The sequence below is a fragment of the Apus apus genome, chromosome 25, assembly GCF_020740795.1.
Source record: "Apus apus isolate bApuApu2 chromosome 25, bApuApu2.pri.cur, whole genome shotgun sequence".
Classification (NCBI taxonomy): domain Eukaryota; kingdom Metazoa; phylum Chordata; class Aves; order Apodiformes; family Apodidae; genus Apus; species Apus apus.
The window spans coordinates 4,508,326-4,535,522 of NC_067306.1; the positions used below are offsets into that span (position 1 = coordinate 4,508,326).

Consider the following 27,197-nt stretch of genomic DNA (forward strand, 5'->3'; position numbering starts at 1 on the left):
TTTTCAGGTGGTACTTCTTGAATGAGGTGATTGGGCTGGATTTCACAATAGCTAATAATGATTTGTTAGCCTTTTTAATATCAGCTTCATGTTCCTACCAGTGATAATTAAGTTACAGTTAAAGCTGCAAAGTGCTGGTCAGAAGACAGAACGTTAATGGCAGCCCTAAACAAAAATGACATTCTTCAGTGCTTTGGGCAATGGAGAGAACATTCAAGGCTTCGTTTTATAATCCCAGCATCAACTTGCCTGGGAAATGCAGGCTCTGATACCCCCAAAGACTGTACAAGTGTTTCATGCTGGTGCTTGGGCCTTCAGGACAAGGGGAATGGATGAAAACTGGAAGAGGGAGATTGAGGTTGGACATGAGGAGGAAATTCTTTGCTGTGAGGGTGGTGAGAGCCTGGCCCAGGTTGCCCAGGGAAGCTGTGGCTGCCCCATCCCTGGCAGTGTTGAAGGGCAGGTTGGATGGGGCTTGGAGCAGCCTGGGCTGGTGGGAGGTGTCCCTGCCCATGCAGGGGTTTGGATCCAGATGATCTTTAAGGTCCAATCTAACCCAAACCATCCAACAATTCTGTGAATCCTTATGCTTTTTAATTAATTAACCTTGATAAACATGTCTTTATATGTCTGTCTGGACTGCTTTAAAATGTGTACAGCAGCAAGTTTTGGGAAGGGGTTGAAGTCCATGCTGGGATGCTCTTTCTCCTTCTTCTGCAGCTCACTTTGATTTCTATTTTTCACCCTCATTTTTCAGAATAAAAAAGAAAAGGGGGTCATGGCAGAAAATGGGACTCTGCTTCAAAGTGTGGGAGACTCATCAAAACCAGAGATGTTACTACAATGAAAAAGGGGGAATTTGAGTTGCTTGTGCTTGCCTGAGTTAAAGGAGGGTTTGCTGCAGGAATTACCATAATGCTCTACAGAAGGGAGATGCAGTCCTGGATGGCATGGGGGGCAGACCTGGCTCCCTCCAAAACACCCCCAGCATTTACAGCCAACACACTTGAAGTCACCTTCCTGCCTGGAATGGCTTTGCTGAGCTGTAAAGGGTCTGGAGAAGAAACCTTCTGGGGCAAAGGGGCTCTGTGTTGGCACAGACAGACTCAGCCTCAGGCAATAAGTAGGTTTTTTGGAGCTGCAGGCAAACCTGCTCTCTGTATCTATTTGTTGCATGGCCTTGAAAATATTGTAGGTATATTTGGTTATCTGCCTGGCTTGCTGCCTTTGGTCCCTCCATGATGCTTTCTTGTTGAATTGAAATGGCCACCAAAGCCCAAAGTGTTCATGCTATGAAGGTGAATCCTTTGTGAGACAAACCCTGAGGGAATCTGTGATTAACTCCTCAGCTTTGGCAGCAGCCAAGTTCTAATATAGAGCTGACAGGGCATTCTGCTTCCTTCTTCAACTGAAATCCACCCTTCCAGTTCCCAGGGGGTGGTCAGCAGTGTGCATCCCTGCCAGGCTCCCTCACCCCCTCCTTAGGAGCCAGGGTTTTTTGTCTGCTTTCAATTAAAAGTTGATGAATGAGGGTGCTGCTGGAGCTCTGCTCTCGGTGCGAGGAGCAAAGCAGACACCCAGGAATAGAAGCCATCAGATGATTTGTTTGTTTGCCCACAAAACCCATCAAAGTGTGTTATTTACCTTTAGCTGTACCAGGATTTCGTGCTCAGCTTGGAAGGCAAAGGGAAGAGCATCAGTCACGGGGGTTTCACTGGCCTGTTACCAGAGCTGTGGTTTGTCCAGAAATGTCACTGGCAGGATCAGTGTCTTTGGAATAAAATGCACGATGTACAAGGTAGATATGGTCTCTGAAATGAGCAAGCCCCTTGCAGAGCCATGTGAGCAGCCTGCCAGCACAAAGCACCAGCATATATTTGTTAAGAAAGGCACTGAATAAGCTGTTTCAGATGGGAGATGATCCTGCCAGGAAGCTCCAGAGCAGAGGTCTGTCCTGCTGGGCTCTGTTTGTGTCGCTGTGTGTGCCATCAGCTCCTTACACCTGATAATGACAAAAAGATTTTAATATTGAAACCTGATTGTCTGAGGTGATGTTGGGTACCTGGAAGCCTTGGGGAGGTGGGTGAGTGCTGGGTGCCTGTGAAGGCAAGGAGTGAGCCCTGGTGGGGCTCAGACCTACTTTCAGCTGCCGTGTGACAGCTCCCTCTTTGCTCTCAGATTCAGAGGGCTGGACTAGGTGACCTTTAAAGGTCCCTTCCATTCTGTGATTCTGTCATCCAGCTGCCTCAGACCCTCCTGCAGCCCTGAACTCCTCCAGGGACTTTATTGCTGCCTCTGGAGACCCCAGGGGACATTGGGGTGTTGGCTCCAAAACACCCTGGGTGGCTGTAGGGTCCAGGTTGTTTGAAGAATGAGAAAATAGGAGGAAAACTAGTCCTTTCCTTCAGCCTGAGGTGGCCTGATGTGTGTCCAGTGGTTTTCTCCTCCATCTTGCCATGACAGCTACAATCCTCAGGAGCCAAATCCTGTATCCCCAGGTGCTCCCAGTCCTCTCCTCCCCTCACTACCCACTTGTGGGGGAGGCTGTTCTTCACCTGCTGTGTTTTGGTGGTGTTTTTATTTCCTCCCCCCTCCAAATGCATCTTTCTTGACTTACTGCAAAAAATGTCACCTTTTTTTTTCCCCCCCCCTTTCCATCCATGCCTGCTCGTCTTGTGGCTTTCAATCATCCCAAAGCCAACCTGCAGCACTGGTGATATTAATATTTCCTCTCGACAGACTTAGCCTGGTTGTTAATAAGCAAAGCCAACAGCTCACAGGGCCTCACTGACCCACGTCTGCTCAGGGTGACCTCCCACCTCCCTCTCATCAGCCAATTTGTTACCCAATTTATGGCCAGTGCCCTTGGCTGGGGGTGACGAAGAGCAAAGCACGTGTGCCCGTCACACCATCCTCCTTATTAACCTGGTCCAGATCCAGTCCTAGGCTTTCCTGCTGGGAGCAGGTAATGAAAAGCCTGCAGCCCCCTGGTAAACAGCCCTCTCTGCCTGCAGGTCCTTTGCATGAGCCCTTTTTGAGCCTCGTTTAATTGGGATCACATTTGGCTGGGTTTATCTGCAGGTCGGCTCGCAAAGTGGCTCTGGCCTTACAGTGTGTGAAGAAAGATGCACAGAAAACCTCCTTTTGAAACCTGTGTAGTAATTGGGCTTGATTAAATGTTAGAGCTGCCTTTTATAGGCCTGGGTGCTTGGCCAGCTTGTTTTCCTGCTGGAAAAGCTATTAAGAGCAGCCACTTTTCCCAGTGGTTTCCCATCCATCTCCCACGCACAATGGAGCAGGTCCAGCTGGGCTGGGGGATGCTGCCCTGAGATGTTTCTTCTCCCTGCCTTCCTGGATTCCCATCTCTTAGCAGGGTAGCTGCATCTCCCTGGGTTCCTCAGGGAGGTTGTTGATGCCCCATCCCTGGAGGTTTTTAAGGCCAGGTTGGGGGAGGTTTTGTGCAGTCTGGTTTGGTGGGAGGTGTCCCTGCTCATGGCAGGGGGGTTGGAGATGGATGATCTTTAAGGTCCCTTCCAACCTGAATGATTCTGTGATTTCTCTGTGCTTTCCCTGTTACTGTTTTGAAACTGGAGATTAAATGCAGTGATGTCTCAGAGCCCATGTGTTGCACTGACCTGGTTGGAGGAGGAGATCAGGGACTCATGCCCAGAGCACTCAACCCCTTGTACTGGCTAGTTCATTGTTGACAACTCAAGATAATAATAATAATAAGCTTCATTTTTGCACCATATTCTCTCCCCATCCACAGGCCAATTTCATGCTTTATTATGATTTCAATGTTTTAGTTTATGCTGCAAGTGGCCAATTATGTTGGGATTCAGAGAAGCTCATTAGAGCACATTAAAGCTCTCAGTGAGATGATTCTCCAGAACTAGGCACTTTGACCTTATTTAGTTAAAAATTCCAAGCCAAGTCTGGCCATGGCTGGACTGAAGGGCTGGTTCACTCTGAGGTTAATGCACTTCATCAACCCATTTTAAATTCCCTTTGCTGTTTGTCTGACAGATGCAGCATCCAGGCAGGGCTGTGCTGAGTCCTGGGATAAAGCAAGTGCTGCCCAGAGCCACTGTGGCCAGGGCAGTTAAGGCAGATTTTGGGAGGATTTGACAAAGACTTGAGCATAAAAGCTGCTTTTTTCTTTCCCAGCTCTGACACTGTCACCAGCTGCTAATCCTGGGGTGGGATTAAAACGTTGGGGCAGCTGAGCTGTGCTGTACCTGACTCCATCCATCAGTCTCTTTAAGCCCGACTCCCCCATCCCCAAGTCACGTCGTGATCTCTCTCACTTCTAATTTTCTCATTATTTCCAGCTCAATTTTGGCTTTAGGGAGTTGGAGCTTTTCCTTATTGTTCATATAACACCTACCAACTCCAGTTTTGAGCTGAGAACCTGTTTCCTTTTAAACACCTGCAGAAGGACCTTGAGGGGATGCAGCCATGACCTTCCTTGCAAGCTGCCTGTGGTCCCCTCTAATTTTTTAGATGGGACTACTACTAATAATAATTTTTTAACCCCCCCCTGCCACACAGTCCCTTTCCCTCAGGGAGGAGAGGTCTGGATTTATTATTTATGAAGCTTGTCTGGCTGTTGTGGGCTGATACCTCCCCAGCTTCTGGCAGGGTGTGATACAAAGGGCTCTACTGCAGTGAGCACCACAAACAACTGATGGGTGGGAACAGATTTGGTCAGTGCTTATAGCTGATTTATTTATAGAATGTATTCAAAAGGGATTTGGGATTAGAACTTTGTTCTGCAGATGTCCAGGCAGATGGGAATAGGATGTGCTGAGTTGCAGCAGGAGAGCAAGAGACACGTGGGTGCTCTTGGGGGCTTCAGTGGTGTGGTGGGGACCCCATCAGGCAAGTGACATGACCAAGGTCCTGTGGGGAGTCTGTGGCAGAGCAAGAAGATGGATGGCAGGTTTGTGTCTGGATGTGTGAGGGTCATGTCAAGTGTCTTCGTGTCAGTTGGATTCATAGAATGATGGAATCACTAAGGTTGGAAAAGCCCCCTAAGCCTCCTGAGATTCAGGTGAGCCATGAGGAGGAAATTCTTCCCTGTGAGGGTGGGGAGAGCCTGGCCCAGGTTGCCCAGGGAAGCTGTGGCTGCCCCATCCCTGGCAGTGTTGAAGGGCAGGTTGGATGGGGCTTGGAGCAGCCTGGGCTGGTGGGAGGTGTCCCTGCCCATGCAGGGAGCTGGATCTAGATGATCTTTAGGGTCCCTTCCCACCCAGACCAGTCTGTGATTCTATAACAATAGATAGATATAACAGAGCTATAATATGTGATTCATTAGGGTGCAAGCAAGGCTTTTCTGCTCCTCAAATCCCCCTTTGGGAGCACTGTTGCACCCCAGATATGGTATTTCCACAGATGATAAATTTCAGCTCTTTGTGGATTTGGCCACAGCTCACCCCAGTCAGGAGCCTGTTGAGGGGATGGGAGTTTGTGTAGTTCTGCTCATTACCCAGCTCAGGTTTGCACGTGTGGGGTCAGCTGGTTGCCTCTGCACTTTGTAGTTTGCTTGCAAACCAGCTCCATCCTTCTGTTGATGACAACAAACTCCTGAGCTGCCAGTCCCTGCTTTGCTGGTAGTAAAATACCTCACGAATAAAACATCTTTGCAGGGCAGCCAAGTAGCCCAGGAGCAAAGGGAAATAACCTGATGTGATGACTAACAAAATTATAAGGTGTGGAGAGAAAAATGACCCGAGTTATTATGTTGCTGTACAGAAGCTTTTAGCATTTCAGACAGCTATGGGTGCTCTGACCTAGTGCTGCTTTGCTTTTAATTGACTAATAATTGCCAGTCCCTGCTGGGAGGGACACGGGGCATTTCCTTGTGGGTTGGACAGTGAGGGCAGGGCCCGTTTTGGTTTAATTTCTGCAGATCCATTTCTGTTAAGTTGCTTTTGGCTCACGTTCCAGGGTGACCTCATAATAGCCTTCCAGGGGCTCCAGGCAAGCTGGGGAGGGACGTTGGACAAGGACAGGGAGGGAGAGGAGAGGTAAGTTACCAAGCTACCTGCTGCCCCAGGGACATGGGCATTAGGGAGCTCAGGCTTTTCAGCCTGAGATCAGTGAGTGGTGAAACACTGGCCCAGGTTGCCCAGAGAAGGGTGAGATGCCTCATTCCTGGAAACATTCAAGGCCAGGTTGGATGAGGCTGTGAGCAACCTGGTCTAGGTGAAGATGTCCCTGCTCACTGCAGGGGGTTGGACTAGATGACCTGTAAAGGTCCCTTCTATCCTAAACCAGTCTGTGGTTCTGGGGAATGGGGGGATGGATTAAAACTGGAAAAGGGAAGATTTGGGTTGGACATGAGGTGGAAGTTCTTGAGTGTGGGGGTGGTGAGAGCCTGGCCCAGGCTGCCCAGGGAAGCTGTGGCTGCCCCATCCCTGGCAGTGTTGAAGGGCAGGTTGGATGGGGCTTGGAGCAGCCTGGGCTGGTGGGAGGTGTCCCTGCCCATGCAGGGGGTGGGACTGGATGATCTTTAAGGTCCTTCCAACCCAAACCATTCCATGATATTGCTGTAGGTGAAGGAAACACTTGCTCTCCAGTCCCTGGAGCTGGTTCTTTCCCTCCTTGGTGGTATGTCAGCTATTTCACACCTTGGCAAATGATTCCCAGAACTGGCTTGGTCTGTACACCTGTATTACATAGGGAGAAGTTTATCACCTGAGAGCACCTAACTGGTGTAGGAGCTAAGCTTCTTCTCAGAGGGTAGGAGGGAAGTTGGCCAAGACCTGCTAAGTTGCTGAAATCCAGGAAAATTGAGGAGCCTGAGGAGCACCTACTCCCCTGAGACACTCGGTGTTTGCAGTGCCCCGGGGCACAGAGGGTGATGGTGTGTTCCTTCTTGTTGAAACACAGCCTGGGAGTGGGGGTTATTTGTGATGGAAAACACAGTGGGGACCAGGTTTGGAGCTGCAGCACTGGATGATTTTTGCTTCATGAAGCCCTGGCTCCAAGCCCAGCCTCAGACACGGTGCTGGAGCAGCACCAGGGACACTCCCTGCTCCCAGAATTTGTATCCAGCTCCCGTTGGAGCATCAGTCTCATAAGAGGGTCAGTTTGAGCCTTTGTTTCTTACTGGTGTGGATCTGAGCGTGGAGAAAGGGATTATCCTCAACAGAGGGTGAAGGCAGAAATAGGGCAAGTGGTCACAGGGAAGACATCACAAAATGCTCTTCCAGGACTAGCTGCTGTTTTCCCTTCTGGCAGCCACAGCTAAGAGAGGGAAAAGCCTTTTCCATCAATGAAGGGCAATCTCTGTGCAATGAAACCCTCCCTGCTCTCCCCTATTCATTATTTTTTTCACTCCCTGACTCCCTTCACTGCTTTCTGTATTGACTTGGTGTCTCAGCCAGGTCAGCTGTGAAAGCTGCTGTGATCCAGTAAGTTTGTTCAGACCGATAATATCTCCAAGTCTGACTCTGAATAGCTGACTTGGTTGGGAACAAGTAGCTGCCAAAGCCCTTGACAGGATGTATGAGGCTTTCCAGGATCCAGTGATGCTTTTTAGAAGTCAGAAGCTCTCTCTTCCTGCCCAGGGTGGGTGCTGGGACTCCCTCCCTCTCTCTCTCCAACGGAGGTTACGAGGATGAGGAAGGGACCGGAACATCTGTCATGGATGTTATGGAAAGGCTGAGAGACCTGGGGCTGATTAGTCTTGAGAAGACTGAGGGGGGACCTTAGTAATGTCTATCAATATCTGAAGGGGGGTGTCAAGAATGGGCCAGTCTCTGCTCAGTGGTGCCTGTGACAGGACGAGGGGAAACGGCACCAAGTGACAACACGGGAAGTTCCACCTCAACATGAGGAGAAACTTCTTTCCTGAGGGTGACAGAGCCCTGGGACAGGCTGCCCAGAGAGGCTGTGGAGTCTCTTTCTCTAGAGACTTTCAAGGCCCATCTGGACACGTTCCTGTGTGACCTGCCCCAGATCTTCCTGCTGCAGCAGGGGGGCTGGACTTGATCTTCAGATGTTCCTTCCAACCCCTATTATGATTCCATGATTACGTCACCAAGGAGACGTGCAGAGAGCTGCCCAAAATTCCTCTGTGTTTTTCATTTCATTGCCAAGGCTGGTGGCAGTGAGACCACGTCCACTTGCCCACGGCTGAGGGGATGGCTCAGGGCAGCTGCAGGGTAACAAATTGGGGGGGGGGAAGAGGAAAAACTGGCTGTATGAAAAGTGCAGAGCCCTGGTGAAGCTGTCACGTTCTTCCCTGGTGAGGCTCAAACTTCCTTGGGGTGTCAGGAGGCCCTGCAGGTAACTGTGAATATATGGAGTTATAATAACAAATGGTTTGGGGAGGAAAAGAGGTGTCATTGGTGGTAAAAGCTCCAGCAAGAAATGTCCAGCCCCCTCTGCCAGAGCACCCAAGGGAAGGTTTTGGGCTTGGAGGTTCCTGGATTTAGCCACTTTGGTGATGCTTATTTTTTTTGCTTTCCTCTTGTTTTCCCTGGGCTGGTGGGACAGGCCACGTTTTCCCAGAGCCTTTCTGGGGTTTGCTTTGTGGGATGTTCCTAAAAGCTTTTCTCTTGCCGTTGCATTTTCAGAGTCTGCTGGGGGTTAATTCTCCATCTATGATTTCATCAGTCAGCCTGACATTTGGGTGATGCAACAGCTCTTGACTTCATACAATCATAGAAAGGTTTGAGTTGCAAGGGACCTTAAAGATGATCTAGTTCCAACCCCCTGCCATGGGCAGGGACACCTTCCAGTCCCTATATCCCTTGGGGCCCTTGTTTCAATCACAGCCTGTTTTGGCTGGGGAAGAGATGGAGCAGGTCCTGATCTCTTCATTCCTGTGACCACAGGACTGGGGGAAATGGCAGGAAAGTGAATCAGGGGAGGTTTAGGTTGGATATCAGGAGAAGGTTTTTCACCCAGAGGGTGGTTGAGCACTGGAACCAGCTCCCCAGGGCAGTGGTCACAGCACCAAGCCTGCCTGAGTTCAAGAAGCATTTGGATGATGCTCTGAGGCTCATGGGGTGATTCTTGGGGTGCCCTGCACAGGGACAGGAGTTGGACTCGATGATCCTGATGGGTCCCTCCCAACTCAGCATGTTCTATCATTCTATGATCCTTGGGCAGGCAGGTCCCTTACTCTGGCAGCTTTGCATCCCCAACCCAAGCACCCTCATCCCTGCAGCACCCTGACCCTCAGCATCCCCACCCACCCAACCCAGCATCCCCATGCTGCAGGTCCCAGCCCCTCACCTGCCTGTGGGGGCACGAGCTCTTGGGAGATCACACGTAGGGATTGAGCAGCTCAATTTAAAATCCCTTGGTTTGCTGTCAAAATACCTCTAAAAGTCCACTTGAAGGAATTTCTGAAACAGTCTTCCTTATCAGTGTTGCTAAGCAAATAGAGCTGTGTGTGCTGATGAGCTGGAGGTGCAGGATATCATCAGGAATAGAAATTGCATCCCATAAATTCCTTGAAATGGAGAGGAGGAAAACCTTTACTCAGCGAGCTGCTCGGCCAGAGTGCTGGAGAGCAGAGCCTTTTAGGAGCTGGTGTCAAATTAATTACAAAAGAAAGCCTTTACATTTCTCAACAGCTGGTTTTTTCCATTTTTAGAGTTGAGTTTTATTCCTGCTGACTGGAGGCTTATTCCTGGGGAGTGAGCCACAAAATGAGACCAGGGGAAAGTTGCTCAGGGAGTTGTGATGTCTGTGATTCCAGGGCCTGACTGGAGGGCACGTGCTGAGGCTTCAGGGATTTTGGTCCTGGGATTTGTTTATAGTGGGTGTTTTCTGCTTGAGAAAGTTGTTGTTCTGGTTCTTTTATTAGTTAGGAGGGCAGGGAGTGATGCGTGATGCTTGCCTGAAGTTTTGAAGAAAAAGAAAGAAGAGACATTGTATGTTGTTGGTTTTGGAAGCCCTTGCACTGTGTTTTTAGGGTCATTTGCATTTGGAGCAGAGGATGTTCCCACCACTGGTGGCATCTGGGCTTCTTTGGTGCAACTTTGGTTGCTGAGCTGTGAACTTAGAGGGCAGTAAATGGGAGGGAGGGCAAAGCCAGTGCTGTCCAGCACCTCCCAGGTGGTGCTGGGAAGTAAAAATATGTCTTTATTTTGAGTACAGGTTCTCAAAACGTTACACTATTGCCTCCCCCTGTTTCTGCAGCAGCAGCTGATGGTGTTTACAGCAGGGTGGTGGGTTTGGTGTGACCCATTCCAGTCCTTCCCTGCATAGGGTTGGCCAGAGGCAAAGTGTTTCTGCCCTGGTAGTAGAAAGAGAAGCTCTTCCATAGGTGCTTGGAAACCAAACAGTGTAATTTGGACTGGGGATGGGTAACTGGGCCAAGGATTTGGCACTTGGTGCCAAAAGGGTCTTTGCAGGGAGGGTGAGACCCTCATCTCCACCTTGAAGCTGGAAGAGGCAGCATTTCAGGGGCTGGCAAGTTCTGGTGGAAATATATATGTACACAGAAATATACAGATATACTTGGCAAGCTAATTAAAAGGATATTTTTCTACTTTAAAACCGTGCTGTGTGTGCTGAACAAACTCATTTCCGAGCCTGGGTTATGAATAGATTCTGAGGTTATTATGAGCTAGAAGCAACTACGAGCACTGGAATGGGTCATGTTGGCTCCCTTCTCACGTGTGCTCAGCTCCAGGTGCCAGAGCTCTGGCTTGAGGATGCTCCAGAGAGCCAAGGGCTGGGGTGGGACAAGCAAAAGTCCAATTGCACGTTTTTCTTACCTCCCACAGCTTGGGGGTTGTCTCTAGTTCAGGATCTCAGGTCTGTGTCTCATCAGCAGCATAGCTGGGATATAGATACTCTTCCCTGTGAGGGTGGTGAGAGCCTGGCCCAGGTTGCCCAGGGAAGCTGTGGCTGCCCCATCCCTGGCAGTGTTGAAGGGCAGGTTGGATGGGGCTTGGAGCAGCCTGGGCTGGTGGGAGGTGTCCCTGCCCATGCAGGGGGTTGGATCTAGATGAGCTTTGAAGTCCCTTTCAACGCAAACCATTCCATGATATATATTTAAATGGAAAAAAAAAAATCATCTGGGATGGTCAAGGAAACTGTGTTTGTCCATAAAGAGCTTGGAGTCCCCTTTAAGTATGAAATGTGCTGTGAAAGTGTAAAGAAGGAGCCAGTGGACACCTGAGCCCTTTGGCAGTGAGTAAATAGACTAGACCATAGGTGGACTCTTTGGGGGGTCTCCACCAAAAATATCTTGAGTGTTGTTTTTAAGGAGGAGTGCAGGTGAGCTGCCCCACTCTCTTCTGTCCTGGTCCAATGTTTCTTTGCTGTAGTGAAGCATCTCCTTGTCCTCCCCTTGTCCTGCTGCACCTCATGTTTACACTTCCCAAGCAAAATGTCCCAGTCCTGGGGCAGCGCCGCTCCCTGCGGGATCACAGGTGTTGTTATCATTAACCTGAAGTGACCAGGAGCTCTTGGAAGGGTTTGGAGTTGAATAAGCTGTTAAGGGTCAAAAAAAAAATCCTGCCTTTGGACTAACTGGGCTTTCATCCATCTTCAGTGATGAGCATGACTGCCCCAGCCCTGGAAGAGGGATGCAGTCACGGAGGAGATGCTCGTGCCTGGCTGGTGCTTCACATCTTGCACTAAATATCAAGTTGCTGCTGCTCAGCAAATCCTTGGACACTCCCCACCTCGTGGGAAGAGCTGGGGTTTCACTGCCTGTGTCTGCTGCTGGGGCTTCAGTCGAGTTGTTCAGGGGCAGCTCCTAAAACTCCCCATAACTCAGATCAGCAGCTCTGCACCGTGGGGCTGTGTGTCCCACCTCCTGCTGGGAGGGCAAGGAGCTGCTCAGAGCTGGGGCTGGACAAATAATAAATAGTGGCTATAAAATCTCTCCCTGAATCGACTACTTCAGCAGTAATTGAAATGAAGAGGCTAACTGGGGTTAATGCTTTTGCCAAAGGATGTTTCCAGAGTGTCTGCACTGCAGAGACTGTGGCTCAGGTGCTTGTGTGAGGTTTGGAAACACAGAATGTAAAATAATTTCATTGCTGTATTATTTTATTTTCTTTTTTTTCCTTTTCTTTTCCCCGGGAAAAGATTCCAGTCCTTTTCACACAACTTCTGTGGGGCTGTCTCCAAAGAGGTGTCTGACATTGAACGTGCTCCTTGTATGTTTGTTGTGAGCAGCAGAGCTTGGCCTGATGAGAGGAGTACAAATACTCTGTCCTCCAAATCTGCTTCAATCCCACATAAAAAGTTCTCAGGGATGATGTTTATTAACCCAGTGGGAGTGAAGTGGATTTGCTGAGAGCATCATCTCTCCCTGTGGCTGTCCTGGCTGGAGATCTTGCTGCCTGTTGCCTTTGTCAGGGCTGGGGTGAAGCATCCCTCATGCTCCCCCAGCTCTGCTCCACTCTGAGAAGGGACTATAAAGATGCCAACATTCCGTGCCTGTTTTACTGCCTCTCATGGATTTTGAGATCAAATCTGCCCCTTTTCCAAGCATTCATTTTTTCCTCGGCCTCCTGGTACCAACTGACCCAGGAATCAGCAAGTGAAGTACCTGAAAGGGCCCACAAAAAAGCTGGGGAGGGACTTTGGAGAAGGGCTTGTAGCAAGAGGACAAGGAGGAATTGATTAAAACTGGAAGAGGGAGACTGAGGTGAGAGATCAGGAAGAAATTCTTTGCTGTGAAGGTGGTGAGAGCCTGGCCCAGGGTGCCCAGGGAAGCTGTGGCTGCCCCATCCCTGGCAGTGTTGAAGGGCAGGTTGGATGGGGCTTGGAGCAACCTGGGCTGGTGGGAGGTGTCCCTGCCCATGCAGGGGGTTTGGAACTGGATGATCTTTAAAGGTCCTTTCCAACCCCAACCATTCCATGATTCTGTGATGCTGCCACCCTTGGTGAGCCCATGCTTGGAGATCATCTGGCCCTATGAGTCAGTGGTTACGTAGATGGGGTGTGGAGAGTGACAGTCATTTTACCTCCTGAGAGGCCTTCTCCAGCTCACTCCATCCGCAGGGAGCTCCCTCTGCCTGCCTGCAGCACGAGGTGGTGTCACTATGGTCTTGATGTCTGAGCTCCTCAGGTTGCTGTCACCTCCCAGCACCTGGCAGGCATGAATGCAGGTGTCCTCACGTGCTCCTCTGGAGTCAGACACTGCCCATATTCCCATTTCACCTGCCTGCAGGCTGGGTGTTCCTCACAGGAGGTGAGAAACATGACAGCTGCCTGTCCTGCCTGCTCCACACACCCAAAGGGAGTCCTGGAGATGAGAGGTTCAGCACACGCTGATGCACATGGATGGGGGATGGGGCAGGGCTGTGCAGGCACCAGTGGTGGGAAATTGCTCCGTGGGCACAATCCATGGAGAACATCTTTGCTTCCTGGGATTTCCTGCACTGGAGAGCACTGAGGCATTGCTGGGAGGTCTGTGTGCAGCCAACGGGTGCAAGAATAAGGTCACCATGCATGCAGCCTCTCCAAAGTGCCCTCTTCCAAACGATGTAGCCAGCACAAGGAAGTCCAAGAGAGAGCTTGGTGCTCAATTTTGAGCACTTCTAACTCAAGTGCCCAGAAGTGCATTATGGAAGTATCTTCTTCAATTGACTGTAGAGAGAATTTAAGAGCCTGAATGGTTCTGCTCTGAATTATGACTTGGTGATGTCTCAGCAAAAGCCTGCAGTGCAAATCCCTTGGTGTGCAAGGGGAATAAAACCATCACCCAACCATACACCTGTGGCTGGTCACACTGGTCGTGGTGGCCAGGCTGGTCCTGACCACCCCCCCCCCGTGAGCCCTTGGTTAGGTGGGGCTGGGCTGGATGAGCAGGACAGACCAGCTCATGAGGGTTTCCCCATCCTCTCCTTTGGTTTCAGGATGCTGCTTGGTGGTTTGGGAGTTCTGAAGATGGTCAGTCAGCTTTTTCTTGTGCCCCAAATAGTTCACTTCAGGCAGAAGTTGTAACACTCAAGCAGTAAAAGCCTCCCAGGGTTTTCAGCTTCACTGGTTACAGAGAAATGCTGTTTTCAGTACAACATTTAGTACTTATCTCCTCTGCGTGGGGACGAGGGAGCAGTTGCTGCTTTTCCTTCAGAAAAGGCAGGAGATGAAGTTGTCCCACTGGGAGTATTTGGAGCTGTTTGCCCTTTTCCTCCTTCCTGTGCTGGCTCTGCAGGAGGGCTGGGCTTTCTAGGCAGAGAAGGGCCTACACATCTCCAGGCATAAGAACAATCTTACAGTGAGGAGCAAACACTCTGCTGTTGGCTGGGGAGGACCTGTCTTGCAGGTTCTCCCTATCTCAGAGGGTTGCAGAGGGGCTGAAGGCCATGGCTGAGGAATCTCCAGCCACTTTCACCCTAGATGACCAGGATGGACCAGCTCACGAGGGTTTCCCCATCCCTCCTTTGTTTGGATTGCTCCTTGATGGGTTGGGAATTCTGAAGATGGTCATTCAGCATCTTTTGGTACATGAGATCCTTCCTTAGCCCTGACATTTCAAGTCCAAAGGTTTTGTCCACCCTCTTTGCTAAGACTCCATAGTCCCTGCATGAGGATCTTCCTGTGCATGGGTGCTGGGGGGATCCATGAGCTCCTGTGGCTCTCGAGGTATTTTTGGCAGGGCCATACCCAAAATTGCCATTGTCAGTCCTGGAGCTGCAGGTGCTGCTGGGCTGGAGACAGAGCTGTTCAGCAGGGAGTTCAGCAAGGGTCATGAAGAACAATTCATTAAATGAATCAGTGGGGAGAGGTTAGGAAGACAGATTGTAATTATTATCCAAATGAATCCTGGCTTTCAAGCCATCTGCTGGCACCTGTGAAAAGGCTCTGGGCTCCTCCAGCCAGGGTGTGCAGAGCTCATCCATGTGTTGCTGCTGGTGGAGGGACAACCTTGGTGGTCACAAAGGAGGAATGCAAAACACCATCACCCTCCTTTCTCCTCTTTCCACACCATCTGCTGCTTCCTGAGGGCATTGTCCAGTTTTATATCATGTCTGACCTTATTCAGCCCAAGTCTGCTGATATCATCGTGCCAGCCTGATGTGTCTCAGGCTCTTGACCTCATTTCACTGGTGTGCAAAGCATGTTCTTACATGCCAAGTGGCTTCACGTTTATGCTGGGCCATTGATTTTCATAAGGTGAGAAACGTTTTGCTAAAAAAGCCCCAACCTCTGCCCCCCCAAAAAACCTAAAACCAGTGAAAAGCAGAGGTTGGTGTGGATGTTCTGCATCAGGTTCCTGAAGGGCCCATGGATGTTGTTCTGCATCAGGTTCCTGAAGGACTCATGATGTTCTGCATCAGGTTCCTGAAGGACCCATGAATGTTCTGCATCAGGTTCCTGAAGGACCCATGGATGTTGTTCTGCATCAGGTTCCTGAAGGACCCATGGATGTTGTTCTGCATCAGGTTCCTGAAGGACCCATGAATGTTCTGCATCAGGTTCCTGAAGGACCCATGGATGTTGTTCTGCATCAGGTTCCTGAAGGACCCATGGATGTTGTTCTGCATCAGGTTCCTGAAGGACCCATGGATGTTGTTCTGCATCAGGTTCCTGAAGGACCCATGAATGTTCTGCATCAGGTTCCTGAAGGACCCATGGATGTTGTTCTGCATCAGGTTCCTGAAGGACCCATGAATGTTCTGCATCAGGTTCCTGAAGGACCCATGGATGTTGTTCTGCATCAGGTTCCTGAAGGACCCATGAATGTTCTGCATCGGGTTCCTGAAGGACCCATGGATGTTGTTCTGCATCAGGTTCCTGAAGGACCCATGGATGTTGTTCTGCATCAGGTTCCTGAAGGACCCATGGATGTTGTTCTGCATCAGGTTCCTGAAGGACCCAAGAATGTTCTGCATCAGGTTCCTGAAGGACCCATGGATGTTGTTCTGCATCAGGTTCCTGAAGGACCCATGAATGTTCTGCATCAGGTTCCTGAAGGACCCATGGATGTTGTTCTGCATCAGGTTCCTGAAGGACCCATGGATGTTGTTCTGCATCAGGTTCCTGAAGGACTCATGATGTTCTGCATCAGGTTCCTGAAGGACCCATGTTCTTCTGCAAACCAAGTCCTGGGAAATCAAGAGATGTTAATAATTTGTGTTCATGTGGGAGATGAACCTTTGTGGGAGATGCAGATATTGTTTCCTACAACTAATGAATTATGGCCTGGTGGGACAGAGCTCCTGTCACATCAGTTTGTTATGTGTGGAAGCTATTAGGGCTTGATGGGGCTCAGAGAGAGGGCAGCAGTTTTCTAAGTTTATGGACCAACATAATTCTCAAATACGTGGAGTTTTACCATTATAGTTAATTCATTTGCTGTGGAATATTAGTGCTGTATTTCTTTTTAAATATCCACTCAACCAGTGCTAAATGGCAGTGATGGCTCAGGAGGTGATTTATGGTGCCTGTAAGGACGTTCCATGAGTGCTCACCACTCAAACAACTGCTTGCACCAATATGTCATGATGGGTAGAGGGGCTGACTGCACAAAGAAGGAGAACATGGCAATATCTCTTCGTGTGGCACTGGTGGGGCTGCACCTCCAGTGCTGTGTTCCCTCACTATAAGAAGGACATTGAAGGGCTGGAGTGTGTCCAGAGAAGAGCTACCAAGCTGGGGAAGGGTCTAGAGAGCAAGTCCTGTGGAGATTGGCTGAGGGAACTGGGGATGTTTGGTTTGGAGGAGGCTGAGGGGAGACTTCGTTGTCCCCTACAGATACCTGAAAGGAGGTTGCAGGGAGGTGGGAGTTGGGCTCTTCTCCCAAGTGAATAACAGGACCAGAGGAAATGGCCTGAAGCTGCACCAGGGGAGGGTTAGAGTGGATACTAGGAAGAATTTCTGTAGTGAAAGAGTGGTCAGGCCCTGGAACAGCTGCCCAGGGAGGTGGTGGAGTCACCATCCCTGGAGGTGTTCAAGAAATGTGTAGTCAAGTACTACACAGAGGACATGGGGGGGCTGGAGGGTGTCCAGGGAAGGGCAAGGGAGCTGGGGAAGGGGCTGGAGCACAAGGGTGAGGAGGAGCAGCTGAGGGAGCTGGGGGTGTCCAGCCTGGAGACAAGGAGGTGAGGGGAGACATGCTGGCTCTGCAGCTGCCTGAGAGGAGGTTGGAGCCAGGGGGGTCGGGCTCTGCTCCCCAGGAACAAGTGACAGGAGCAGAGGAACCGGCCTCAAGTTGTGCCAGGGGAGGCTGAGGTTGGAGCTTGGGAACAGTTTCTCCCTGGCAAGGGTTGTCAGGGCCTGGCCCAGGCTGCCCAGGGCAGGGGGGGAGTCCCCATCCCTGGAGGGGTTTCCAAGCCCTGGAGATGGTGCTGAGGGACACGGGGCAGGGGTGGCCTGGGCAGGGCTGGGGAAGGGTTGGGCTGGGTGATCTTCAAGGTCTTTTCCAACCAAAACAATTCTGTGATTGGACATTTTAAGACAGCCTGACATGGTGCTGGGCTGTCTCATTTAAACTATATAATTATCTAGAAAGGTTGGACAAGATGACCGTTGAGGTCCCTTCCAACCTGGCATTCTATGACAAATAAATCAGAAAGCATGTTGTTCCTGTCCAGTGGCAGGAACTGGTTTTGAAGGAGGAGATCAGTGAATTAGGAGTGTTGTGCATTTTGTAGCAGCTTGTCAACAGCGACAGACTATTCCATTTGGGATGCTGGCTGCTGCTAGTTTGTAGAAGAACTAACATTAATGCCAGCAGAAGACTATCTCAGCCTCAGGCAGTACCTAGGACCTTGATAGCTGCTTATTTAAAAGCAGCAGACTTGTAGGAAAGCAGAGCTGACATCCCTGCTGTTCCCAAACTGTCGTGTGACAGCGGTGCCCAGAGGGACACGGGCAGACGTGGAAGGAAGCAGCTCCCTGCCTCGCCTTGCCCAGCTGCTTGACAAGCCCTACTGGGATAGCTCAGTCTTGGAGGCAGAGAGGAAAACCCTGTCCTTGTGAACACCTCTCTGACAACTTTTATGGCTCTGCTTTCCAGAGTTATCCCCGTAACTCTTCTCCGTTGCGAGATTAAACCTGACACCGTGAGGGATGGATAGTTTGCTCGTCTGAAGTGTCTCTGTGCCAGGTTTCCAATAGTACAAATCAAACACGAATTTAAAAGAAACCTCTGGCTACCCTGTGAGGGGCAGAAGATACCAAATTAACACATCTAGGTGTGTTTTCCTTCCTGGTTTATGTTCGTGTTTAAAAGAGGCCGACCGACCAACTCACCTTCTGAGGACGTGGGTCTGTGAGATTTGTGTTTCTCCCCCAAAGTTTTCGTAGGACTGAGATATGAAATGGTCTCCAGTGAGGAGAATGACCTAAAAGCTGCTCAGACTTGCATCCCCCCCTGCATGGGATGGGGATTTGATTCCTTCTTTCCTTCCCTACTTAGGACAGGAGGTGAAGTCCTTTCTGCCTGTCAGGTAGGAGTCCTCTCCCTGCCAAGCTGTTGGTGCAGGCTGTTCTCCTTTGGAAAGAGATCCCCTTGGGATCAGGCTTCAGAAGCCTGTTTATTGTAGGCAACCTTCACAATATGCTCTTCACAGCCATCATTTCCTGTTAAATAATGCACTGCTGCCTCCTGCCAGGGGGGGAGGAAATGGAGCATTGGGCTGTGCTCGCATGGAGCCAACCAGACCGTGCTGCTCCTCACACCTCCAGTCAGATAATGCCATGGCTCACTGCCACTGCCAGCTCAGCAGGTGCCCTGGGAGAGCTGGTAGCTATGGGAATGTGTCTCTCTGCCAAAATCACAGAAATAAGGTCATCTTTCCTCCTAAACAGGATCTTTTTCCCATCATCTCATCTGAGTTCCTGCCCAAACCCATCTCCACTCTGCCCAGGCCCTTTCAGCTTCATGTTCCCTTTCTCCTGGACCTGTCTGGCAAGTCCCTTTGTTTTCCTTTTTTTTTCTGTTATCCATGATTCTGTTGGAGATGGCTTGATAGGATATGTCTCTCTGAACCTTTGTGTACCATAATTGTGGGGAAAACAATTGCCAAGGAAGCTGATTTGCTCTTGTTGATGGTTAGTACCTTAATCTGACAACTAATGCCTTCCTTGTCTGTGAGCTCTAGCCTGTGTCTTTCTCTGGATTTTAAGAAGTAATTTACAGACTTCAAATTACTTGCTTTTACCATCATTTTGTTGAAAGGATAATTTATCAGGGGATTTGCTTGTCCTGTCCATGCTGGTTGTAAACTGTGAAATACCTGTTGCTCTGTTTCTCAGGTCAAGCTTGCTTGCATTTTGAATACCCATCTTATTTGGGCTGTTGGTTTGACAGCCAGCAGGAGGTACAGCAGGGTCTCAGGGCTTTTCATGGAATCATAGAACATGCTGAGTTGGGAGGGACCCATCAGGATCACCAAGTCCAACTCCTGTCCCTGTGCAGGGCACCCCAAGAATCACCCCATGAGCCTCAGAGCATCATCCAAATGCTTCTGGAACTCAGGCAGGCTTGGTGCTGTGACCACTGCCCTGAGGAGCTTGTTCCAGTGCTCAACCACCCTCTGGGTGAAAAACCTTTTCCTGATGTCCAACCTAAACTTTTCTCTTCGTGGTGGTGTCTTCTGTTTTGTCCATGGACCCTGTTTGAGATACCTCCTGAGTTGCCCAGCATGCACATTTTCCCCATGACATCCTAAAGAAGAGCTCATTGTGTCACTCAAACACCTACTTCAATATAATATTTCACCAATTTTGGAGCACGTTTATCTTGTACTTAAAAGGGGGTTTTCAAAGGAGCTGTCAAGAGCAACGAGTGATCCATCAAAGAGAAAAAAATGGGTATTTTTATAGACTATTCTCAAGGTACATGTTTGTAGTTTTGTTTCTGGCTTGTGCTGAACCTTCTTTTTATTCTGAGTTAAACATTACCAACAGTGAGGAGGGTTGTTTTCCCCCAAGACAAATAAACTGAGGTTAAATCATTCTGCTTTGCCTCGTGTTTGCTGTCCCAGGTGCACCACTGCAGTTAGGATATAGTGATATTGCCCTTTCTGAGCTCTGTCTCTTGATCCTGATCATGCTCTGAATCCCTCCCTGTTATCAGGGAGCCCAAAAAAGAGCCTGAAACCGAGAGAATCCCCTGAAAAAGTTACAACCTTCCTAAAGAATCGTTCAGAGCAACGTTGTGAGGAGCAGCAGGTGGTTTAATGGGAGTGGAAATGAATGTGTATGGATTTTTTAACTTGGCAGTGGCTTTGGAAGTGCTACTGTAAATAGTCTTTTATAGCTTCTTAGGGCAAGATGGGAAACCTTGTGGTTGAGGGTCTCGAGGGAGGTACCTGTGGTTGTCCTGTGCCACAGCCTGCCACCGTGGGTGGGCACTGAGCACTGTGACTGGGAATCATGGAATGGTTTGGGTTGGAAGGGACCTTCAAGATGATCAGGTTCCAACCCCCTGCATGGGCAGGGACACCTCCCACCAGCCCAGGTTGCTCCAAGCCCCATCCAACCTGCCCTTGGACACTGCCAGGGATGGGGCAGCCACAGCTTCCCTGAAACAACTTCAGTGGCTTCTAGGGAGGTCCCAGCTGCAGTGAACAGGGTGACTTTCTTCCCTTCCTTTCCTTCTTCCTTTCCCATTTCCTTTTTTTTCCCTCTTTCTTGTTTGTCTGATGCATTTATGACTCCTTTCTGCCTGGGAGCAGGACCAAGCCAAGCAGAAGGTTGCCTGGAGGCCTCCCTGGCCACTGCTTGAGCAGCATCACTGCTCACAGCTGCCTTTGCCATCGGGCCCCTGCAGGCAGCCTTGGCCTTCAGGGCCATTTCTTCATCCTCAGATCATCCTCTTGGAGTTTTGACTCTCTGTGCTTTCAGGCCTGGCTCCTTGTAGCCCTGGTGGTGCCCTCCCAGTGCAGGCTGCTGGAAGGGAGCAGTGGGAGCAGCATCTAGCTGGTCCACACCCACACTGGAGGCATCTCCACGGGGTTCACCTGGACCAGGCGTGTGCTTTGGGAGGGAATCTGTCCCCACTTCTGCTTTAATTTGCTTTGAGCAGGTGCCTTGGAGTTCTTAAGCTTGATGAAGCTCAGTGAGAAGATGAGCTCCAGCCCAAAGGGACTTTTCTTGCTGTCTTTTAAACCACCCTAATCAGATATTTTTTTTACTTTCTGCCTTCAAAGCTTCTCCAGGCAAACCCATCCAGGGGCACTGGTGTCCTGTTCAGCTTCTCCTTCCAGCTTGAATGGTTTAATGGGTCAGACATGTCTTAAAATGGGATTTCCACTGGGATTTAAAATCTTGTTTGAAGGGCCTGGGTTTTTCCCCCTGCAAACACTTCCTATTCTCTGCATCTTTTCTGCTCCAGTTGGAGGTTTCTACACCCGACTGTGATTTCACAGTTCTCTGGTGGGTTGTTGGGTTTTTTTTCACCTGCTCCCCTGCTGCTGTGATTACCAGACGTGTCAGTGTTGGAGGGGAATAAATTGCTGGTGACTCCAGCTTCTGGTGAGCGTGATGAATTATCTTGGGGTGGGGTGGTCTCAGCAGCTGTGTTAGCACCCTGTGGTTTGGGATGGGTTCAGACAACGTGCTGGGCTCCCCTCACTTGGAATATTCATGCCTGGGGTTTGCTGGTTTCTCAGTGGTGGAAAAACCTGGACTTCCCAGAGCTGGGAAGCAGCAGTGACTCAAAAACAACTCGTCTTCCCTGTTCCATGCTGGTGCTTGGCAGGAGCCACCACGTGCAGTGGTTGAGGGGTTTCTAAATGGCTCTGAGGTTCTGGAAAAGTTCTCCCCATCTCCACCTCCCCTGGTCTGTCACTGCAAGACACAGGAGGGACTTGTTGTGTCTTAATCTTTGGCTTTCCGTATGTTCTCCCAGTCCATGGGGAGGCTGAGCACAGGACTTGTCAGTTCCTGAGGCTGTCAATGCCACTGTGATCAAAGATGTCCCATCTCTGCTGCTCCAGCAAGAGCTGCCCCACATGGAAACCATGCCATGTCCATCTCACTTGGAAACCCATGTCCACCCCACGCTGCAGAGCTGCTGGTGGCCTTACAACCACCACGTGGGCTTTCCCAAAGTTTTGTTTCAGGAGACAGGCCCAAATGAGATTTAAAGAAAGAGCAAAAGCCACAGAGGACAACTTGCCTCACTTGCCCAAGTGTTTTCACCTCTTCTTATTCACCAAGTAGTGGCAGAGTGAGGAGCTCATGGGATGATTTTGAGTCAGAAGATCACAGGCATTGTTCACCTTGCTGCCTTTAGGGTGGAAAGCAGTGACAAGAGGTTAGATGATCAGGGTCAGATGATCAGCAGCTGGATGAGCATGGAGTGAGTGTGGCCTTCCATGCTGGTGTCCCCATCCCATGGGGCTGAGCCCACCCCTAGGGTGGTCTGAGATGTCTGAGGAACCGTGTTATATTTTAGCACAAGCTCCAGCACAGCTTTCTGGGAGCCTTCACGTGACATGAAGACTTTTCGTGCTGCTTGAAAACACCTTTTCCTTCCTCCCTTCCATCTTTTATTCCTGTAAGGAGCCCAAAACACCATCAGGGATCAAACTGGATGGGAATATCTGCAGATATTTCCCTCCGAGCTGCGGCACGTGGGATGTTCCTCATCCCTCTCCTGCCCCTGGGTGGGAAGAGGTGATGATTCCCTGGGAAATACTACATTCTTTCTCTCTTCTCTCTTCTCAGGTGTTTACAAAATATGGGAAATGCTACATGTTTAACTCAGGAGAAGAAGGAAGGCCTCTTCTTACCACGGTTAAGGGTGGGACAGGCAATGGACTGGAAATCATGCTGGACATACAGCAGGATGAATATTTGCCAATATGGGGAGAAACAGGTAAGACCCTCTTTTTCCTCCTGCAGACATGCATGTCCTGGTGATATTTTTGGAAAGACCATCCCATCCTCCCTCCCCAAGCAGTGTCTGTACCTAACAGGTCATGGAAGAGCCCACAGGTGGCTTTTCTTCTCAGTGTCTGTGGCTGCCTGTTGGGACCAGCATGTCCATTGTGCAGCTTGTCAGTGAGTGCTGGGCTTGGGTGTCTTGGTGCTGATGATTGGGGTGCCAAAAAGGACTGTCATTGCCCAACCTGGGTGGGTGGCAAGAGGTGTGGTGTCTCCTTCAGATGCCCCAGTGTTTCCCTCTTGCCTAGAAAGGCATTTTTGGGAGGCCACGTTTCGTGTTGGACCTCCAGTTGTTGTCTGTGAGTTCCTCCAGCTTGAATTTTGGGGCCATTTGTTGGCATGTGTCAGTGTCCTTGCATGGGTCAGTGCTGCCTGGCTGGGCTCATTGAGCCCAGGGCATTTTAGGTGGATGGCATCTGTCCCCCAACAAACCCAACTGGGTTGGGCATCTTCTGAAGAGCCCGTGTGCTGCACAGCCACCCTCCAGTCCTGGCACAGAGAAGGGCAGAAGGTGCTGCCAGGACAGGCTGGGGCTGTGTGCTCTGCAGAAGTCCTGGGTTTGATGGCAGCACTTGGAGTGGGCATGGAGATGTCCCTCCTGCAAGGGCAGCCCAGCAGGTCTCCTTGTACCAGCCAAGCTGCTCTGGGGGAAGGTGCTTCCAACACTGGAGCAGCTTCTTTAACAAACCCAGCCACAGAAACAGTGGGTTGGAGACTGGGATCTGCAAGAGGGCTGGCAGGGAACAGGGTGGGAAGTGACACGTGCCACCAAAGCCACCCCTCTAGAGCAAGCCTGATCAGTTCCTCAGCAGTGGTGGCTGCAGTTTTCACAAACCCATGTTGACATTTTAAACAAAACATCCAAAAAACTGTTGGGAAAACTTGCCAGCCTCCCTGTTCCTCCTGCAGTCACAAGGCAGAGCCCTGTGGTGGGAGGTTTGTCTTTTGGTGAAGACTCTGTTGACTTTTGGGTATCAGGAAAGGGAGAGGAGCAAATATCACAGCAGGCTTTGAGTCACCATCTTTCCATCATCCTGTGCAGATGAGGCCCCTCCGAGCACCTTCCCAAGCCCTGCACAGTAGCAGAGAGGAGAGTTGGGTGCATCCAGACTTGGAATTTATTTATGTGGTGTTTGATTCTTTGAATTCAAACAGATTCCCACGGTCCCATCAACCATGTTCAGTTGCAGAGGCTTTTCTAGCAGGAGCTTTTTAGCTCCTTCTCCAAGCCAGCCTGATCTGGCCCAGGTGAGGGAGAGGAGACAATGATCTGAGATACTCATTTCTGACGTGTTGCATTTGTTTGAAGTCTTGTCCTTTTAAAGGCAAACCAGGTTCCCAGTGTTGAGTGGGAAGATGATGCTTTGGGGGAGCCCACGGGGGCTGGAAGCCACCACATTGGTGGCTTGGAGATGTGGCAGGGTTGGACAACCAAACTGCAAGCTCTCTGTGTGCAACCTGGAAGCATCTCTCTTGTGAGGAAAGGCTGGGAGAGCTGGGGCTGTTGAGCCTGGAGAGGAGGAGGCTGAGGGGGGATCTGCTCAGTGCTGATCAATATCTCCAGGGGGTGGCAGGAGGATGGGGCCAGACTCTTGCCAGTGGTGCCCAGTGACAGGACAAGGGGCACTGGGCACAAACTGGAGCCCAGGAGGGTCAAGCTGAACATGAGGACAAACTTCTTTGCTGTGAGGGTGGCAGAGCCCTGGGACAGGCTGCCCAGGGAGCTGGTGGAGTCTCCATCCCTGGAGACATTCCCAACCCTAGAACTTGATGATACAGGGCTGGATTGCACTGGGGCAGTTGGGAAGGTCTCTCCTTCCTGAGCATGAAATGCTGTCGGATTCAAGGCAAAACTATATAAAATAAGGCTCTTGATTTGCAGAAATGGTGTAGGAGAAGCTCCTGGAGTCATTATGAGCAACTTTGGCCATGTTCTTACAGATCCAGGTAGAACTGGTACTTGACTTTAAAGCTCATAAAACATGAACCTTTGCCCTCCAACAAGGGCCTTGTTCCTCCTCCACGTTCACACAGCAGCTGGTACAAGTTGTCTTCAATCTTCATTGAGCTCTCTGGACACTGCCAGAATAAAAACATTAACCATAGCAGTTAATAGTTGCTGTTCCCATGACAACAGTTAGCTCTTAGTAGGTAAGTGAAGGAGTTGATGATTTCCAAATATTTGCATAATAATGTAAATGTGTTTGGAATTAAATCTCCTCAGCTGCTACCACTGGGACTGCTCAGACTTGGCTCTCCAAGGCAGAGCTTTGTCAAGGGCATGAAGCACTTCTCTGGGAGCTCAGCCCTTGCTGTGGAGAGGGACAGGGGCAGACATGGGGTGACATGTTGGAGTTGCAGGGCCAAAGCCACCTGTAGGCTTGGGCAGGCTGAGGGGGGATCTGCTGATCAACATCTCCAGGGGGTGGCAGGAGGATGGGGCCAGACTCTTCCCAGTGGTGCCCAGGGACAGGACAAGGGGCAATGGGCACAAACTGGAGCCCAGGAGGGTCAAGCTGAACATGAGGACAAACTTCTTTGCTGTGAGGGTGGCAGAGCCCTGGGACAGGCTGCCCAGGGAGCTGGTGGAGTCTCCATCCCTGGAGACATTCCCACCCTCCTGGACGTGTTCCTGTGGGATCTGCTCTAGGGGATCCTGCTCTGGCAGGGGTTGGATGGATGATCTCCAGGGGTCCCTTCCCACCCCTGACATTCTGTGATTCTGGGATCTGTCCCATAGCAGACAGCCACCCAGAGAGCCCCAGCCCCCAGTTCACAGCCTCTCCATCCCAACCATGGCCAGGACACCCCATGAGACCTTTCCTCCTGCACCCCAGGTCCCTCAGACCCTCATTGACCCGAAGCAGTTGTCACTCTTGGATCCAGGGAGGAATTTTCTCAATGCCAGGTTCAAATGGCAGCCTCTGCTTCTGGCTTTAGACCTGAGGTAGATTTGCTTTTTGCTGGAGATTTGGAGATGCCATCAAACCACCTTCTCCTTCACAGCCCCTGACAAACACAGTTGGCACGTGGATTTACAAGATCCTGGCTTTGCTGCTGGCTCAGGATCTCTGCTTGCTTTCCTAAACTGTTCTTTGCAATGCAAATAAGAGGAGAGGAAGGAAAATATTGGTTCATAACTTGGGATTGGGCTGCTCTGGGAGCTGCTGCCACCACATCACGTTGGCACGTGCTGCATAAAACAAGAAGTGATTTAATTGTTGCTAACTCGGCAAACAAAATTCAGTGTATTGTCAGTCTAAAAAGACCTTTCCTGAGTATCCATGAATATCTTGGGAAGCTGAAATATCTTGTCTTAACAAGTTGCTTGTCACAGAAAAAAAAATATACCTTTTGCTCGACTGTCTGCATGTGGGAGCCCATTATTTGAACATGTTAAATTTATGTGCAGGCTAATTTTGGAGCAGCGAGCGCAGGCAGACGGGTTCAGGCTTGATTCTCAAGTGGAAAGAAAAGGGTATTTTGACTGTGTCTGGATGTCACAGCACCAGGCAGCCTTGCCACCTTGGGGTGTGCAAAAATATTGTGTCAGGACTGTCAAAATCGTGAGGAGCGTGGAAAGAAAGCTGAGGGTAGGAAGGCAAAGAGATGGAAATCTTTGTCTTTTGGGTTTTACACTTGTACAGTTTCTATTTTTCTAGCGTTTTGCTTCAGCCATGAAGGCACAAGATATGAGAAGAGTAGGAAAATAACTTGGGGCTGAAGTCTTCACATCACCCACGTGCTTTAAAGAAGGTCTGAAATATTCCAGGCAGGAATCGTGGTGGAGAGAAACCCTGGCAATCCTGCACGGGGGCAAAAATGCAGGATGGAAGGAATTCATACCAGGGAAAAACTCTTTCCAGTCCCCAAGGTGGAACCAGTAAACCCCAGACTTGGAGTAGTGTAGGTGGAAGCTGCAGCAGCATATACCTGGCAGGGAGTCTCCCGAAATGTGGGGACACATCTGTGTGTCCCAAGAATAGGTGCTGGGAGTGCTGGGGCTCATGCTGTGCAGGTTATTGCACCTCATCAGGGGGGTGGCAGAAATGATCCAATCCCAGACTGGTTTCGGTTGGAAGGACCTTAAAGATCATCTAGATCCAACCCCCCTGCATGGGCAGGGACACCTCCCACCAGCCCAGGCTGCTCCAAGCCCCATCCAACCTGCCCTTCAACACTGCCAGGGATGGGGCAGCCACAGCTTCCCTGGGCAACCTGGGCCAGGCTCTCACCACCCTCACAGGGAAGAATTTCCTCCTCATGTCTCACTCAATCTCCCTCTTCCAGTTTCCATCCATCCCCCTCATCCCATCCCTCCCTGCCCTTGTCCCAAGCCCCTCCCCAGCTTTCCTGGAGCCCCTTCA

At 50.3% G+C, this 27,197-nt stretch overlaps 1 protein-coding gene across 2 annotated transcripts in view; it reads left to right on the top strand.

The window, feature by feature from the left end:
* The window catches only part of LOC127394420 (acid-sensing ion channel 2-like), a 93,429-nt gene that overhangs the window by 23,420 nt on the left and 42,812 nt on the right, over nucleotides 1-27,197 (top strand). For both annotated transcript variants that reach the window (XM_051640387.1, XM_051640386.1), the window contains exon 2: nucleotides 22,612-22,762. In XM_051640387.1, the coding sequence (XP_051496347.1) occupies nucleotides 22,612-22,762 (151 nt within the window). The remainder of the gene's footprint in view (nucleotides 1-22,611; nucleotides 22,763-27,197) is intronic.